The sequence below is a fragment of the Panulirus ornatus genome, chromosome 4, assembly GCF_036320965.1.
Source record: "Panulirus ornatus isolate Po-2019 chromosome 4, ASM3632096v1, whole genome shotgun sequence".
Lineage (NCBI taxonomy): Eukaryota > Metazoa > Arthropoda > Malacostraca > Decapoda > Palinuridae > Panulirus > Panulirus ornatus.
Genome location: NC_092227.1, coordinates 85,538,337 through 85,551,511, shown reverse-complemented (window position 1 = coordinate 85,551,511; position 13,175 = coordinate 85,538,337). Strand labels below are relative to the sequence as shown.

Sequence of the window (13,175 nt, the reverse complement as noted above, 5' to 3'; positions counted from 1 at the left end):
TGAGAGGACCTGCAAGTATTTGGGAATGAGGTTCAGTTAGGATGGTAATTACGAAGCTAATGTGAGAATAAGAGTCTTGTCAGGTAGGATAAAAGATGGAGGTAAAGTGAGAGCTTTGGTGATGAGAGAATTGAAGTGGAGGTAGACAGGAAACGTGGGGTAAGTCATTGTCCTAACTCTAATGCATAGATGTGAAGACCTGATTTATTTGTATGGATATGTAGTAGAGATGGACAACTGTCGTATTAGAAAGGTAAGCGATTAAATTGAGGAGGAATGTGTATAGTAATCGTTCATTGCTTGGATGACCCTATTTTCAAGATGGTCACGGAAGGCGTAAGGAAAATGATGATGTGTGGCCAGGAAAGATGTATAGCAGTTTAGTTGAAGGTACAGGATGATGTAAATGGCTGAAGAGGTTCATAGATGTCGTCTGGGAATTTCTTCGGTCCGGGAGTATTTCTGACGGCGTCAGAGGAGTGAATTGTGACCCGGGTGGGGGGCGCGGGGCGGCGTGAAGTCTTTTGTGTGTTAAGATTTAGGTGAGGAACAGGGGCTGTGGTTTCACATGAGGAATCATTCCAGTGTGCGTATTAGAAATGGGAAAAGCGCAGATGTTCGTGAAGTTAATGTCTCCCCTTAACACAGTGGACATGGGTTGCTTGTGCGTGTGAAGTGGGAGGCTGTGTTTATACCTGATCCCTTCTCCGGGTGAATTTGGAATGAAGATGAGGATGATATATATATATATATATATATATATATATATATATATATATATATATATATATATATATATATAGATTCGCTAAGTTCATTAGGACGTCGGGCATTTGAAGTGGTGACGCTTGGAGACTCGCTGATGATTACATTCGATGGTTGAGGCCGTGTGTGTGCATAGGTTGGTGAATGGAAAGGTCATTATCGGTTGAGGAACCAAACCTGATGTATCAGGTCACTGGTTGCCAAGGGCCAGTAGTGTGAAGAGCGTGTCCTGGATCACACTACACCAGCTGAGGTTACGTACGGGGTGACCCGTGAGAGTGAGGGGGGTGTCTTGATATCCTCCTCCTCCTCCTGTGCGTAAATTCAGTATAAGGTAAAGACGTAAGGTGGATAGATGATTCTAAATCATTCAAGGTTTTGACCGTAGAGTGAAAGGAATGATGTGCTAGACGTACGGCAAAGGGGGAGGCACTCGCGCCTCTGTTTGTATACGAAGAGAAACTGTGTTGACGGGTGTGGTAGAGTCACTGGTGGTTACAGTACAAGAACCACTCGTCTCGTAGCGGAGATGAGTGGCCAGCCAGGTGCACCTTCCAGGTGGTTCCGAACACAGCAAGATATTCCTCATCGTCGTCAGCTGGAGGAGGACTCTTCCAGACCAGTTTGTTTAGTGGAGACACGCTCTCCCATAACACGGGTTTGCTCTTTTATAAAGTATTCAGATAAATCCTCGGTCGCTTTGGCTGTGGGTACAATAGCCTGCTCTCTCTCTCTCTCTCTCTCTCTCTCTCTCTCTCTCTCTCTCTCTCTCTCTCTCTCTCACACACACACACACACACACACACACACACACACACACCCGATCGACAGCGTCACTCTCCGTTCGGACTTAAAAACCGATAGAAAAATCGAAGAGAAGGTATATTGGATGAAATGACAGTGAATGACTTTCTCTGTTATGAGACGGAAGTCGAGGTCCGGTATTGAGAAACTTTCGTAGAATAACTTGAGAAAGAGACCCCTTGAGCCAGGTTTCACAAATGTAAGAGAGAAAATTGCTTTTAAAAACTCTTCCCTCCTTCCCCCAGGAGGCGGTGATTCCTTCATCGAGGATGAGAAAGGTCTCCCGCTGTAAACGGATTAGAATGTCCTCGAGGTCCTAATTTATCGGCACCTGAACACTCTATCCTGCCAGGCTAAGAGGAAGCCCTTGATTTATTTCCTATAGAGACGGCGTTAAGAAGCACGCCATGTGGGAAGCTGGACCGTAAATTAGGCGAGTGGAATGGCCGGCTTTTGTGTCCTGGACGGTGGAGGGCCGGGTGCCAAGTGGATCCAGGGCCACGTCGGCGGTTTTGGCTGGAAAGAGGTGAAGTGGACTGCTGATGATGATGATGATGGTGCCGCGTGCTGGAACAGGTATTGTCGCCGCTGAAACTGTTGCTGATGCTGAAGATACTGGAACTGTTGCTGAAGATACTGGAACTGCTGCTGAAGATACTGGAACTCTTGCTGATGCTGAAGTTACTGGAACTACTGCTGATGCTGAAGTTACTGGAACTGCTGCTGAAGATACTGGAACTCTTGCTGATGCTGAAGTTACTGGAACTGCTGCTGAAGATACTGGAACTCTTGCTGATGCTGAAGTTACTGGAACTACTACTGATGCTGAAGTTACTGGAACTGCTGCTGAAGATACTGGAACTCTTGCTGATGCTGAAGTTACTGGAACTGCTGCTGAAGATACTGGAACTCCTGCTGATGCTGACGTTACTGGACTGCTGCTGGAACTCTTGCTATTGCTGCTAGAACTAATCTGATGTACTGGACCTGCTACTGCTGCTGATGTTTCTGGAAATACTGCTGGAACTCCTGCTGAGCCTTCTTCTGGAACTTCTACTGATGTCGTTAAAAGTAATGCTGATGTACTGGAATAATTACTGATACATCTAGAACTGCTGCTAATTCTGCTGGAACTGCTGACGATGATGCTTGAAATGATGTTACTGGAACTGCTACTGATGCAGTCGGAACCACTGCTTATGCTGCTGGAACTGCTGCTGGTGTACCTGGACTTGCTGCTTTAGATGCTGAAACTGCTGCAGATACTGTTGGAACTTCAGCTGTTGTGACTGGAACTTCTGCTCTGCTGCTGGAAGTGCTGGAACTTTTACTGACGTTTCTGTAACTGCTTGTGCTATTGCTGGAACTGCTGCTAATGCTGTTATAACTGTTGCTGATATAGCTGGAACCGCTGATGCTATAACTGCTTATGATGCTTCTGGAACTTTTTTTTTATATGTTGAAAGTTCCAGTCACGGACAAAAGTCCACATCAAGGCCGGACCTTGCTTGAAATATTGAGAGGTTAATGAAAAGGAAAAAAGTAGAATCAAGGGAAAGTATTGATGAATTTTGGAGGAAGTAAAAAATACTTAAAATGTGCCAGGTCATAGTTAATAGGAAAGACAAGAGGGTAGAGAGTTCCAAACCTTTGAGGTGTAGGGAAAGAAACAGTTATCAAAACGGTTCATCCTTGAGTTGCCAACGGCCATACAGTAATCTTGTGACGTAGCAGCTTTTCGAGCATTGCTTGGTCTAATTAGTGGTAGGGCCACTCAAGTAGGCAACTCTCGGGAGCAAAAACCAAAGTAGTACCTATAGAAGAGGGAAAGTGAACCAACACTGAGGCAGTCGAGTCAAGTGTTGAAATTAGCCCAAGTGAATTTATAGGTCACGGACTGCTTTCGACTCGACTCTTTGTCAAGTAAGGATGCAGAGCTAGAACCACCCCAGATGTAAGAACAGTATTCTATACAAGAACGGATCAGTCCTTTACATAAATGGAGCCGATGCTCGGAAGAAAAGAAATACCGACAGCTAAACAGGACACCCAGTTATTGAGAGGCAGACGTAGCTATTCCCGTAATGTGGGGTTTCCAAGAAAGAGTGGATGTTACAGTAATACTAAGTAGGCCCATTGAGTAAAGTGATGGTATTACAGAACAGTCAATGGAGAGACGAAAGTGATGAGGAATTTTCGATAGGGTGACGAGCAGAAACTGGGTCTTGGAGGCGTGAGACCTAATCAGATTTCGTCTACCTCACTGAGATATCTTGTCCAAGTCTGAGTTTATTGAGGAAGTTGTGTCAAGACGAGATGCAGATCGAATGAGAGAAGAAGGAGCAGAATTGAAGTATGTGGAGCAATGGAATGTTGAGTCGTCAGCGTATGAGTGCATTTGGTTATTTGTTTTAGAGAGGGAGTCGCTGATAAAGATAAGAAAGAGTGTTGGAGACAGGACAGAACCTTGAGGGACATCGCTATTGTTGGAGAAAGGGGAAAAGGCTGACTGGTGGCCCTGATACCTACAAATGACCCATGTACCTGCTGGTGACCTTGTCACGTATAAGTGACCCTAGTACCACCTGGTGCGCACTGTTGACCTTGGTACCTGTTTGTAACCCTGACACATCGTGGTGACCCTGGTACCTGCTGGAGACCCTGGCTCTTACAGGTGATCTTGGCGTATACTAATGCCTGGTGTCTGCTGATGACCCTGGTGAACCCAGTGCCCTCTGGTGATCCTGCTATTAATTACTGACCCTGACATACACGAGTGACCATAGTACCTGCATGTGACCGTCGCACATAACTGAGACCTTGGAATGTTTTTGACTCTGGTACCTGCTGGTGACCCTGGGATATACTGATGACCCTGGTATGTACTATTGACCTTGATACCTGCTGGTGACCCCTATACCTACTGGCACTTACTGATGACCTTGACACGTATTGGTGACCCTTGTACCTACTGGTGATCCTGGTATCAACTGGTGAAGTGAAGATGATCATCATTCCGTCGAGGTGAGTGAGGGGGGGGGGGGGGGGGCGCACCTGTATTGGTTGCCCTCGGACATCTGCCTCACATATGTCACACGGAACACCTGCTGCCCGTCCTGCTTGCCGCTCATACCTGGGCTCCTTTTTATCAGATATTTGGCAGACATGCTGGAACCTTCTGCAGGAGAGCCAGGTCTTACCTTGGTCTCCTGGGGGCGCTGAAGGGGTGTGTAGGGGGGGGGGAGGCCCTGTATAACCATATGAAAGAGCGCTGCTGCCCGTCCACACTCCCTATACCGCTTCAGATAAAGCAGCAGCGGCTGGAGCAGCAGCAGCAGCATGTGTTACAGCTGCTGTCGGTTGTGCTATAGTGTGAGGTGCAGCACCGGCCAACGAGCGACACCCACCCCTAGCCCATCACACATGTGGCGGCGTGCGTCCTCCTCTCCCGCGACCTGCCGTATCACCGACGTGTATTCTGCAGCCTCGTCAGTAGCCAGTGTTGGGCGCTTGTCTGTCTGTCTCTCTCCTCCTTCCTCGGTGGGTAGGCCAGGCCAGAGGCTCTCTGCATCCGCGACCGTCTCTCACTTCTCATCTCCAAATTCTCTTGTGTTATATTTTCCTTGGGTTTTATTAGCCTGTTGGTGGAGCGGTGGTGGCTAAAGGCGAGAGATTTGAGTCCATTCCCTTGACGGATGGATTTTTAGCTTTTAGCGCGATAGGTGTTTCAGATGAATTATGAAAGTGCAGCCGGGGTTTTCTTTGGGGTTTTCGTTTTGTTTCCGAATCCCTGGGGGATCCGGATTAAACCGCTTCGTAATGTCGGAAATGCGGGTTTTGTGTTGGTGCTCTTGTGACTCGGAAGTCCACATCCGCTCCTCGCAGAGCACAGCCCCATTTGCCACACCCTCCTCCTTCAGTATGACAGTCAGCTCCCTCGCCAAGGTTTGGTGACGAGCTCTGTTGCCTCTCTCTCTTGTCTTCTGGGAGTCCTGTGTCTTTCTCTGTCCTTCCGATAGTCCTTTTGATTATATGTCTGGTGGAGGACCTGTCTTAGTTTGTCTCTGCAAGGGCCTGTTTGTGGCAGTCACTTGAAGATCATCCGTCTTTGTCTCTCCTAAAGGTTCTGTCTATACCAGTCTTCTAGAAGGCCTGTCTCTCTCTCTGTCTGTTGCTAGCCTTATCTCTGTCCACTTCCTGAGGGCCGTATCTCTCTATCCTGAACGTCATCTCTCTGTTTCCTGAAGGTCTTATCTTCGTTTGTCTCCCCTGAAGGTCCTGTCTCTGTCTGTCCCCTGAATTTCCTGTCTCCTGAAAGGCATATCAGAGTCTGCCTCCTGAAAGACCTGTCTGTTTCTGTCTTCTTTAGGTCTGTCTCGTGAAGGTCGTATCTGTGTCTGTCTCCTGGGGGTTCTGTCTATGTCTGCCTCCTGAGGGTTCTGTCTATGTCTCTCTCCTGAAGTTCCTGTCCGTGCCTGCCTCTTGACAGTTCTGTCTCTGTGTGTCACGTGAAGGTCCTGTCTGTATCAATTTCCCAAAGGTTCTGCCTGCTTCTGTCTCCTGAAGGCCCTGCCTGCTTCTGTCTCCTGAAGGTCCTGCCTGCGTCTGTCTCCTGAAGGTCCTGCCTGCGTCTGTCTCCTGAAGGTCCTGCCTGCGTCTGTCTCCTGAAGGTCCTGCCTGCGTCTGTCTCCTGAAGGTCCTGCCTGCGTCTGTCTCCTGAAGGTCCTGTCTGCGTCTGTCTCCTGAAGGTCCTGTCTGCGTCTGTCTCCTGAAGGTCCTGTCTGCGTCTGTCTCCTGAAGGTCCTGTCTGCGTCTGTCTCCTGAAGGTCCAGTCTGCGTCTGTCTCCTGAAGGTCCTGTCTGCGTCTGTCTCCCCAAGGTCCTGTCTGCGTCTGTCTCCCAAAGGTTCTGTCTGCTTCTGTCTCCTGAAGGTCCTGCCTGCGTCTGTCTCCTGAAGGTCCTGCCTGCGTCTGTCTCCTGAAGGTCCTGTCTGCGTCTGTCTCCCGAAGGTCCTGTCTGCGTCTGTCTCTGAAGGTCCTGTCTGCGTCTCTTTCCTGAAGGACCTATCTTCGTCTGTCTCCTAAAGGACCTGTCTTCGTCTGTCTCCCGAAGGTCCTGTCTGCGTCTGTCTCCCGAAGGTCCTGTCTGCATTTGTCTCCCGAAGGTCCTGTCTGCGTCTGTCTCCCGAAGGTCCTGTCTGCGTCTGTCTCCTGAAGGTCTTGTCTATATCTTTGTCTAAAAGCTCCTGTCTTTTGTCTTTCCCCCACTGAAGGTTCTGTCTTTGTATTGTATATCCTGAGGGCGCTAGCATTATCTGTTTCCTGAACTTCCTGTAATTGGATTATGAAGGCCGTGACGGTACCTTGGTCTTGGAATGGTTGTGTCTGTACGATATCGGTGAAGGCCATGTCTGTCTCATGAGTTTTGTGTCTGTGTTATTCATCTCCCTCCGTTTTCCTGTTTTGTCATGTTCCTGGCCTCTCTAATCCTGCCTGGCTGGCTGCCCCCATCTCTCTGGAAGCAAGGCTGCTCCATCCCTGGGCCAGACCTTGAGATCTCTCATCGTTGGGCCTCGTTACAGACCGTTCCTATATCATCATATTCTCTGTATGTAATGTTCAGTAGAGTGTAACACGAGGGTCTGGTGATAGGAGACCCTGAATGTAATGTTCAGTGGAGTATAACACAAGGGTCTGGTGATAGGAGACCCTGTATGTAATGTTCAGTGGAGTATAACACGAGGGTCTGGTGATAGGAGACCCTGAATGTAATGTTCAGTGGAGTATAACATGAGGGTCTGGTGATAGGAGACCCTGAATGTAATGTTCAGTGGAGTATAACATGAGGGTCTGGTGATAGGAGACCTTGAATGTAATGTTCAATGGAGCATAACACGAGGGTCTGATGATAGGAGACCCTAAATGTAATGTTCAGTGTAGTATAACACGAAGGTCTGGTGATAGGAGACCCTGAATGTAATCTTCAGTGGAGTATAGCGCCGCGAGGGTCTAGTGATAGGAGACCGATGTCTTGCTCGGAGGTGAGGAGAGAGGAGAAGCCATTTTTACTTTCATGCTTTTTTTTTCTTTCTCTCTCTCTCTCTCTCGGGCATTTGATGTCTTCCTGAGATCCGATTTCAATTACGTTCGCCGATAAATGGTAGGTGAAATTCCAGTTTGATAGTGGAATGCGAATTTGATGAGCCGGGGTTGCAGAAACCGGATTCAGAAAGAGAAACGAAATAAGGAAATTCCCATTACTGGAATGACGTTTGGTGCAGGTGCTCTGTAGGAGAGGGAGGGAGGGAGAGACCGAGTTGGCTGATCCCTGCGACAGAAATTGGCCGGATTGACTTTGGACGACTTGGTGAGGTATTAGTCGAAGGCAGCGAGCTGGGGGACTGCTGGACCCAGAGGTGGACGGGATACGTACACTGAAGGAAGGAAGGAGGAAGTTGCACGGGTCATGTATGTTTGCGAAGTAGAAGGACGCGCTATGTGTACTGAGATTGATATTAGCTAAATAGCGATCATAAGTTAGACGTACGAGATGTCTATATTGCCTTAGCTGTTGAACATAACATATACCGAATTAGAGAAATCAGATATGTACATATTGATAAGAAAACAAAAAGTATCTTCCCAGATGGGTTCGATAAATTTCGAAATGATCAGTAAGACTCGTGTTTTCTCGGTAGGGTTGGTCAGTGTGGATACGACAGATTTCCAAGTAATTATGGTAGCCTCGGTTTATATATATATATATATATATATATATATATATATATATATATATATATATATATATATATATGGCAATTGAGGGGAAATATCGTTGGTAAACTATGTGTTACAATGTCATGAAAGCAGTGATACCAGTGTGAGGCCAGACGAATGGGCACTTCTCAAAATCCTTCGTCCGTGGTGTCATATTGATTCACACATAAGGTGGTAAGATTCTCTTTTTACCGTGTGTACATTAACACACTGAAACAAATTAAACACTTTTAACAGAATTAAAAGATAGACATATTTAAATTACAATTCCGTATTTTTGAGATAACAGAATTTGACTCAAACTGTTACGGATGCACGGGGCGTGTGTGTGTGTGTGTGTGTGTGTGTGTGTGTGTGTGGGGGGGGGGGGGGGGGGACGGTAAGGGAAGGCCTTGGGTGCGGGTCAGAACGGGGCGGGGCCAGTGTAGTTGCTCATTTACCCGCTGGCGGCGCTCCTGCCATTGCAATCCCATTCAGTAATCAAAGACGGAACTGGCCTTTTGCACTGTGGCCCGAGGCAGGGTAACTGAAAACGTTTGGGGGAAATTCCCCTGAACAACTTGGCAAGCAGAAATGATGCGTCCTTGATGATGTATACAAACACGGGGACCTGAGAGTGCAGGTATTAATGTACCATGTACATGTAATGGACTGACTCATGTACTGTACCTAGAGCGCCATAGGGAAACACACGAGAGGATGCGTGTTGTGTACGTTGAGGTTTGGATCCCGAACTACATCTTGTGAAAGAGCGACAGTATAGGAGGCAAAGAGAGAGAGAGAGAGAGAGAGAGAGAGAGAGAGAGAGAGAGAGAGAGAGAGAGAGAGAGAGAGAGAGAGAAGTTGGCTTGCAAATTAAACATTCATTTATTCCCTCTAATGGACTGCGTTCCTCTGATGATGTATATATGTGTTACTTACAGAGATGGAGGACCGTATCTTGTTTACCACATTAGTTCACAAGCCACCAGACGGGAAAAACTACAAGAATTTTATTGAGCAATTCAGATATATAGGATCCTGACTCGGTACTGTTTACAGTATACGATTCCAAACGAATCCCTTTTTTTTTGTTGTTGTCGACGATTTTCAACCTATCGCGCACGAGTTGCAAATAGCCACCACGGTATACACACACACGCACACCACCACGGAGGCTTGACTTCGGCAAATTTAATTCCAACAGGATACGTACCAGGTGGGAATAACGTAAGTAATGAGCTGTCTGTGATACACTGGGAGACATTATTTAGTGCCACAACACTGGTAGGAATGTGGGTAATGGTTCACTACACAAGCGCACCAGACATTCCAGACACATACCACGTCCTCGCTGGAAAGAGGACAACACTCCCTCTACAAGAGGAGAAATCCAGTTCCTAACTTTACACAGACACAACTCACGGAGTTGAGGGAAGCAGACACTCTGGGGGTGTACAGTGAAGACATTTTAGAAGGCCGTGGACATAGCTTTTGCACAGTTGTGTGCCAGACTAGCGTGGTTGTGGTGGCTACGTGGGGCCTTGTGGGTCGCGGCTTCTAATAGTTTGGGTCGACCAACGACCCACCTCTGCAACAGCTTGGACTCGCCCAGAGCTGTTCGGGTAGAAGACCTTCGAAGATAACACAAGGTATTGGAACAGTTTAGCGAGAGACCTGATAGTTCATGACAAGGTTACCCCGTTTGACTCAACGTGATATTGAGATAAAACAGAATAGTAAAACAGAAGGATCTTCCCCCACCCACCTCTCTTTGTCGCTCAGCTGCTGACAGGAAGACAGAAAAAACAGAAAATAAAGATTAACGCAATACGAGGTAAGCATACTGCCGTGGAAATTTTATTATATGAAAGTGATTCGTCCCAGCAGCTAAGAGTCTGAAGAGGAAAGCCAAAGGTAAGGTCATTTCTCTTAGAACAGGAGTGTTTACTGATACCACAGAGGCATTTGTCTTGTGTTGATCTGAAGGTGTTGCTCGTGTTCATGTTTGCTACACTTAGTGATCGTTTATTCCAGTGCTCTGCCACTCAGCAGCTGGGGAAATTTGTGCCCACGTTCCTCTTACATCTCCCCCTCCCTCATACTATTGTTTCTGGTCGTTGAATCTTTCGTCTCAAGTGAAGAAAATTACGTATGTTTTAAGAGTTATTCATTATTTTCAAAACCACTGTTAGATCTCCACAGGGGTGTGGGCTCTCACAGAAAGAGATTAATTTTAGGTCTTTCATTAATTCGTCATAGGGCTTAATTGTGAATGAAGGGATTAGTTTGGTTACTCTCCTCTGAATACATTCTAGTTTTCCTTCATCTTGGATTAGGTTTGGTGGCCAGAACTGAACAGCATATTCCAGCTAAAGCCCGACGAGGATATTATATACGGTGAGTGCTGTACCTGTAAACGTAAGGTGTATTTTGCACGCGTATATTAGGTCGATCAGAGGTAGAAGTTGGTTTTTGAAATAACTAGAAGGTTTTATCTTAGTCTGGAATGTATTTTTCGTTGGTCGACTTAATGTAAACAAGGAAAATTTATGGAGTGACACTTTGGTGTTGCCTTCCCCTAAAAAATGAGATTATCCTAATTTGCATAGAATATGTATCAAAGAGGGCTCGAGATCGGTGACGTCAGCCCGACTTGGTGTGGAGTCTGGGGACTTCAGCCCGACTTGGTGTGGAGTCTGGGGACTTCAGCCCGACTTGGTGTGGAGTCTGGGGACTTCAGCCCGACTTGGTGTGGAGTCTGGGGACTTCAGCCCGACTTGGTGTGGAGTCTGGGGACTTCAGCCCGACTTGGTGTGGAGTCTGGGGACTTCAGCCCGACTTGGTGTGGAGTCTGGGGACTTCAGCCCGACTTGGTGTGGAGACTGGGGACTTCAGCCCGACTTGGTGTGGAGTCTGGGGACTTCAGCCCGACTTGGTGTGGAGTCTGGGGACTTCAGCCCGACTTGGTGTGGAGTCTGGGGACTTCAGCCCGACTTGATGTGGAGTCTGGGGACTTCAACCCAATTTGGTGTGGAGTCTGGGGACTTCTACCCGACTTGGTGTGGACTCTTGGGAACTTCAACCCGACTTGATTGACTTGGTGACTTCAAGTCGACTTTGTGGAGTCGAACCTTTTACTTATGTCTATCGATGGTAACCAGTGGGGTAGACGGACGTCTGTCCTGTGGGTTGATACCAGGATGGTGATCGGCTGAGGGGGGAAGGGCCCTTGACTGGGATAGAGGTGAGGTTGATTGGTTATTTGGTCATTAGACCTATCAACTGCCAGGGTCATTAAGGCCGTCAACTTCCTAATGACCAATCAACTGCCAGGGTCATTAAGGCCGTCAGTTTCAAATTGCAATTACCACTTGAAAATTACAAAGACCTTCTTCAGGTGTCCAAGATTAAATTCCAGGACCATACACGCCCTTGCTACACACATGACCCCTTGGATTTGAGGAGGAGGAGCTGGAGAAGATAATGATATTCCTTTCTTTCCCTTGATGGGTGGACGTAATGGTGGCGTCCTTTCCCACCCTGGCGGGATGGTGACCCTTCCCACGCCTGGGATGGATGGCTTGTCCGTGTACCAAGGGTGGAGGAGTTGTTGGGCGTGCCTGGCGCGGGGTGGTGAGAGGCGGTCCACCACCAGCCTCCAACACCAGCAGCAGATTTCAACACCACTCCACTCCACCACCACCACCAGCCTCCAACGCCACTCCCTACCACCGGATTCCAACACCACTCGCCTCCACCACTGCCACCAGCCTCCAACACTAGCAGTAGATTTCAACACCACTCCACTCCACCACCACCAACAGCCTCCAACGCCACTCCCCACCACCGGATTCGAACACCACTCGCCTCCACCACTGCCACCAGCCTCCACCACCAGCAGGAGTGTCCGACATCCCTCGCCTGGCTGGGACTTGCTCACAAGCTTATCATGGAGGTTTTTATGAAGGTCTTTGATCATCGAGAGATGTTTTACGCCTCACGTCTGACGCTGACGCAGACAGCCTCACGACTTCAGCTCCTCCGGCGTATCATTCTGTTTCCTTCCGCGTCGGGTCTGGTGGCAACTCCCCTCCCATTTTCTCTTCCATGTTATTTCCCACAGATGATTTTCTTCGTGTCCGATTCTCGCAGTATATTCCCATCATGTATTCCTACAGGTATATCCCTACGTTATATATTCCCACAGTATATATTCCCGCAGTATACTCTTACAGTATATTCGTACAGTATATCCCCACAGTATATTCCTACAGTATAGGTGGATATGGGGGGGTCACTGTTCTGAGTTTGGGATGGATGGAATATACGATGAAGTACAGCGGCACTGATGGAGAGACTGTGGTTATATTGTTGGGTATTTTGTTCGCCGTTGGTTGTAGAGGTCCTCAGACACCCTCCCCCCCCTACCCCCTACACACACACACACACACACACACACACACACACACAGAGCTCGGTCTAGGACCTTACGTGTATACCTTACAATGGTTTTCGGAGGTGTTCCACACCCCCACAGCTGGATCTAAGACCTTGCGTATGCCTTCTGATGGTTTAGAAGGTCTTCTAGCCCCACAGCTGGGTCAAGAACCATACCTTACCTATTATGTATTAGGAAGATGTCATAGGCGCTAACAAGCCATCAATCATTGTTTCATCCTCGCAAATTTATAATCACAGTGACAACAAGATTGGGTAATGATCATAAACTAATAAATGCATATGATAATACCCACAACTAATGTCATAAAAGAACGACATAGATGAATATATATATATATATATATATATATATATATATATATATATATATATATATATATATATATAT

At 47.4% G+C, this 13,175-nt stretch overlaps 2 protein-coding genes across 2 annotated transcripts in view; one reads left to right on the top strand and one right to left on the bottom strand.

Moving 5' to 3' along the window:
- The window catches only part of LOC139764898 (putative polypeptide N-acetylgalactosaminyltransferase 9), a 466,120-nt gene that overhangs the window by 265,832 nt on the left and 187,113 nt on the right, over positions 1 to 13,175 (top strand). The gene's annotated exons all lie outside the window — the stretch shown is intronic.
- Positions 1,597 to 4,736, bottom strand: LOC139764379 (uncharacterized). The gene is made up of 2 exons (XM_071690945.1): positions 4,624 to 4,736; positions 1,597 to 2,807 (listed from the first exon to the last, which is right to left on the bottom strand). Exons 1-2 carry the CDS (start codon positions 4,734 to 4,736, stop codon positions 1,949 to 1,951), a joined length of 972 nt encoding a protein of 323 aa, XP_071547046.1. The 3' UTR covers positions 1,597 to 1,948.

Bases quoted from the DNA above. Each gene is read 5' to 3' on its own strand.
- LOC139764379 (XM_071690945.1), bottom strand. From the start codon at position 4,736: ATGTCTGCCAAATATCTGATAAAAAGGAGCCCAGGTATGAGCGGCAAG. The intron at 2,808-4,623 runs GTGCGCCCCCCC...CAGCATCTAAAG, and splicing joins TCCGAGGGCAACCAATACAG to CAGCAAGTCCAGGTACACCA.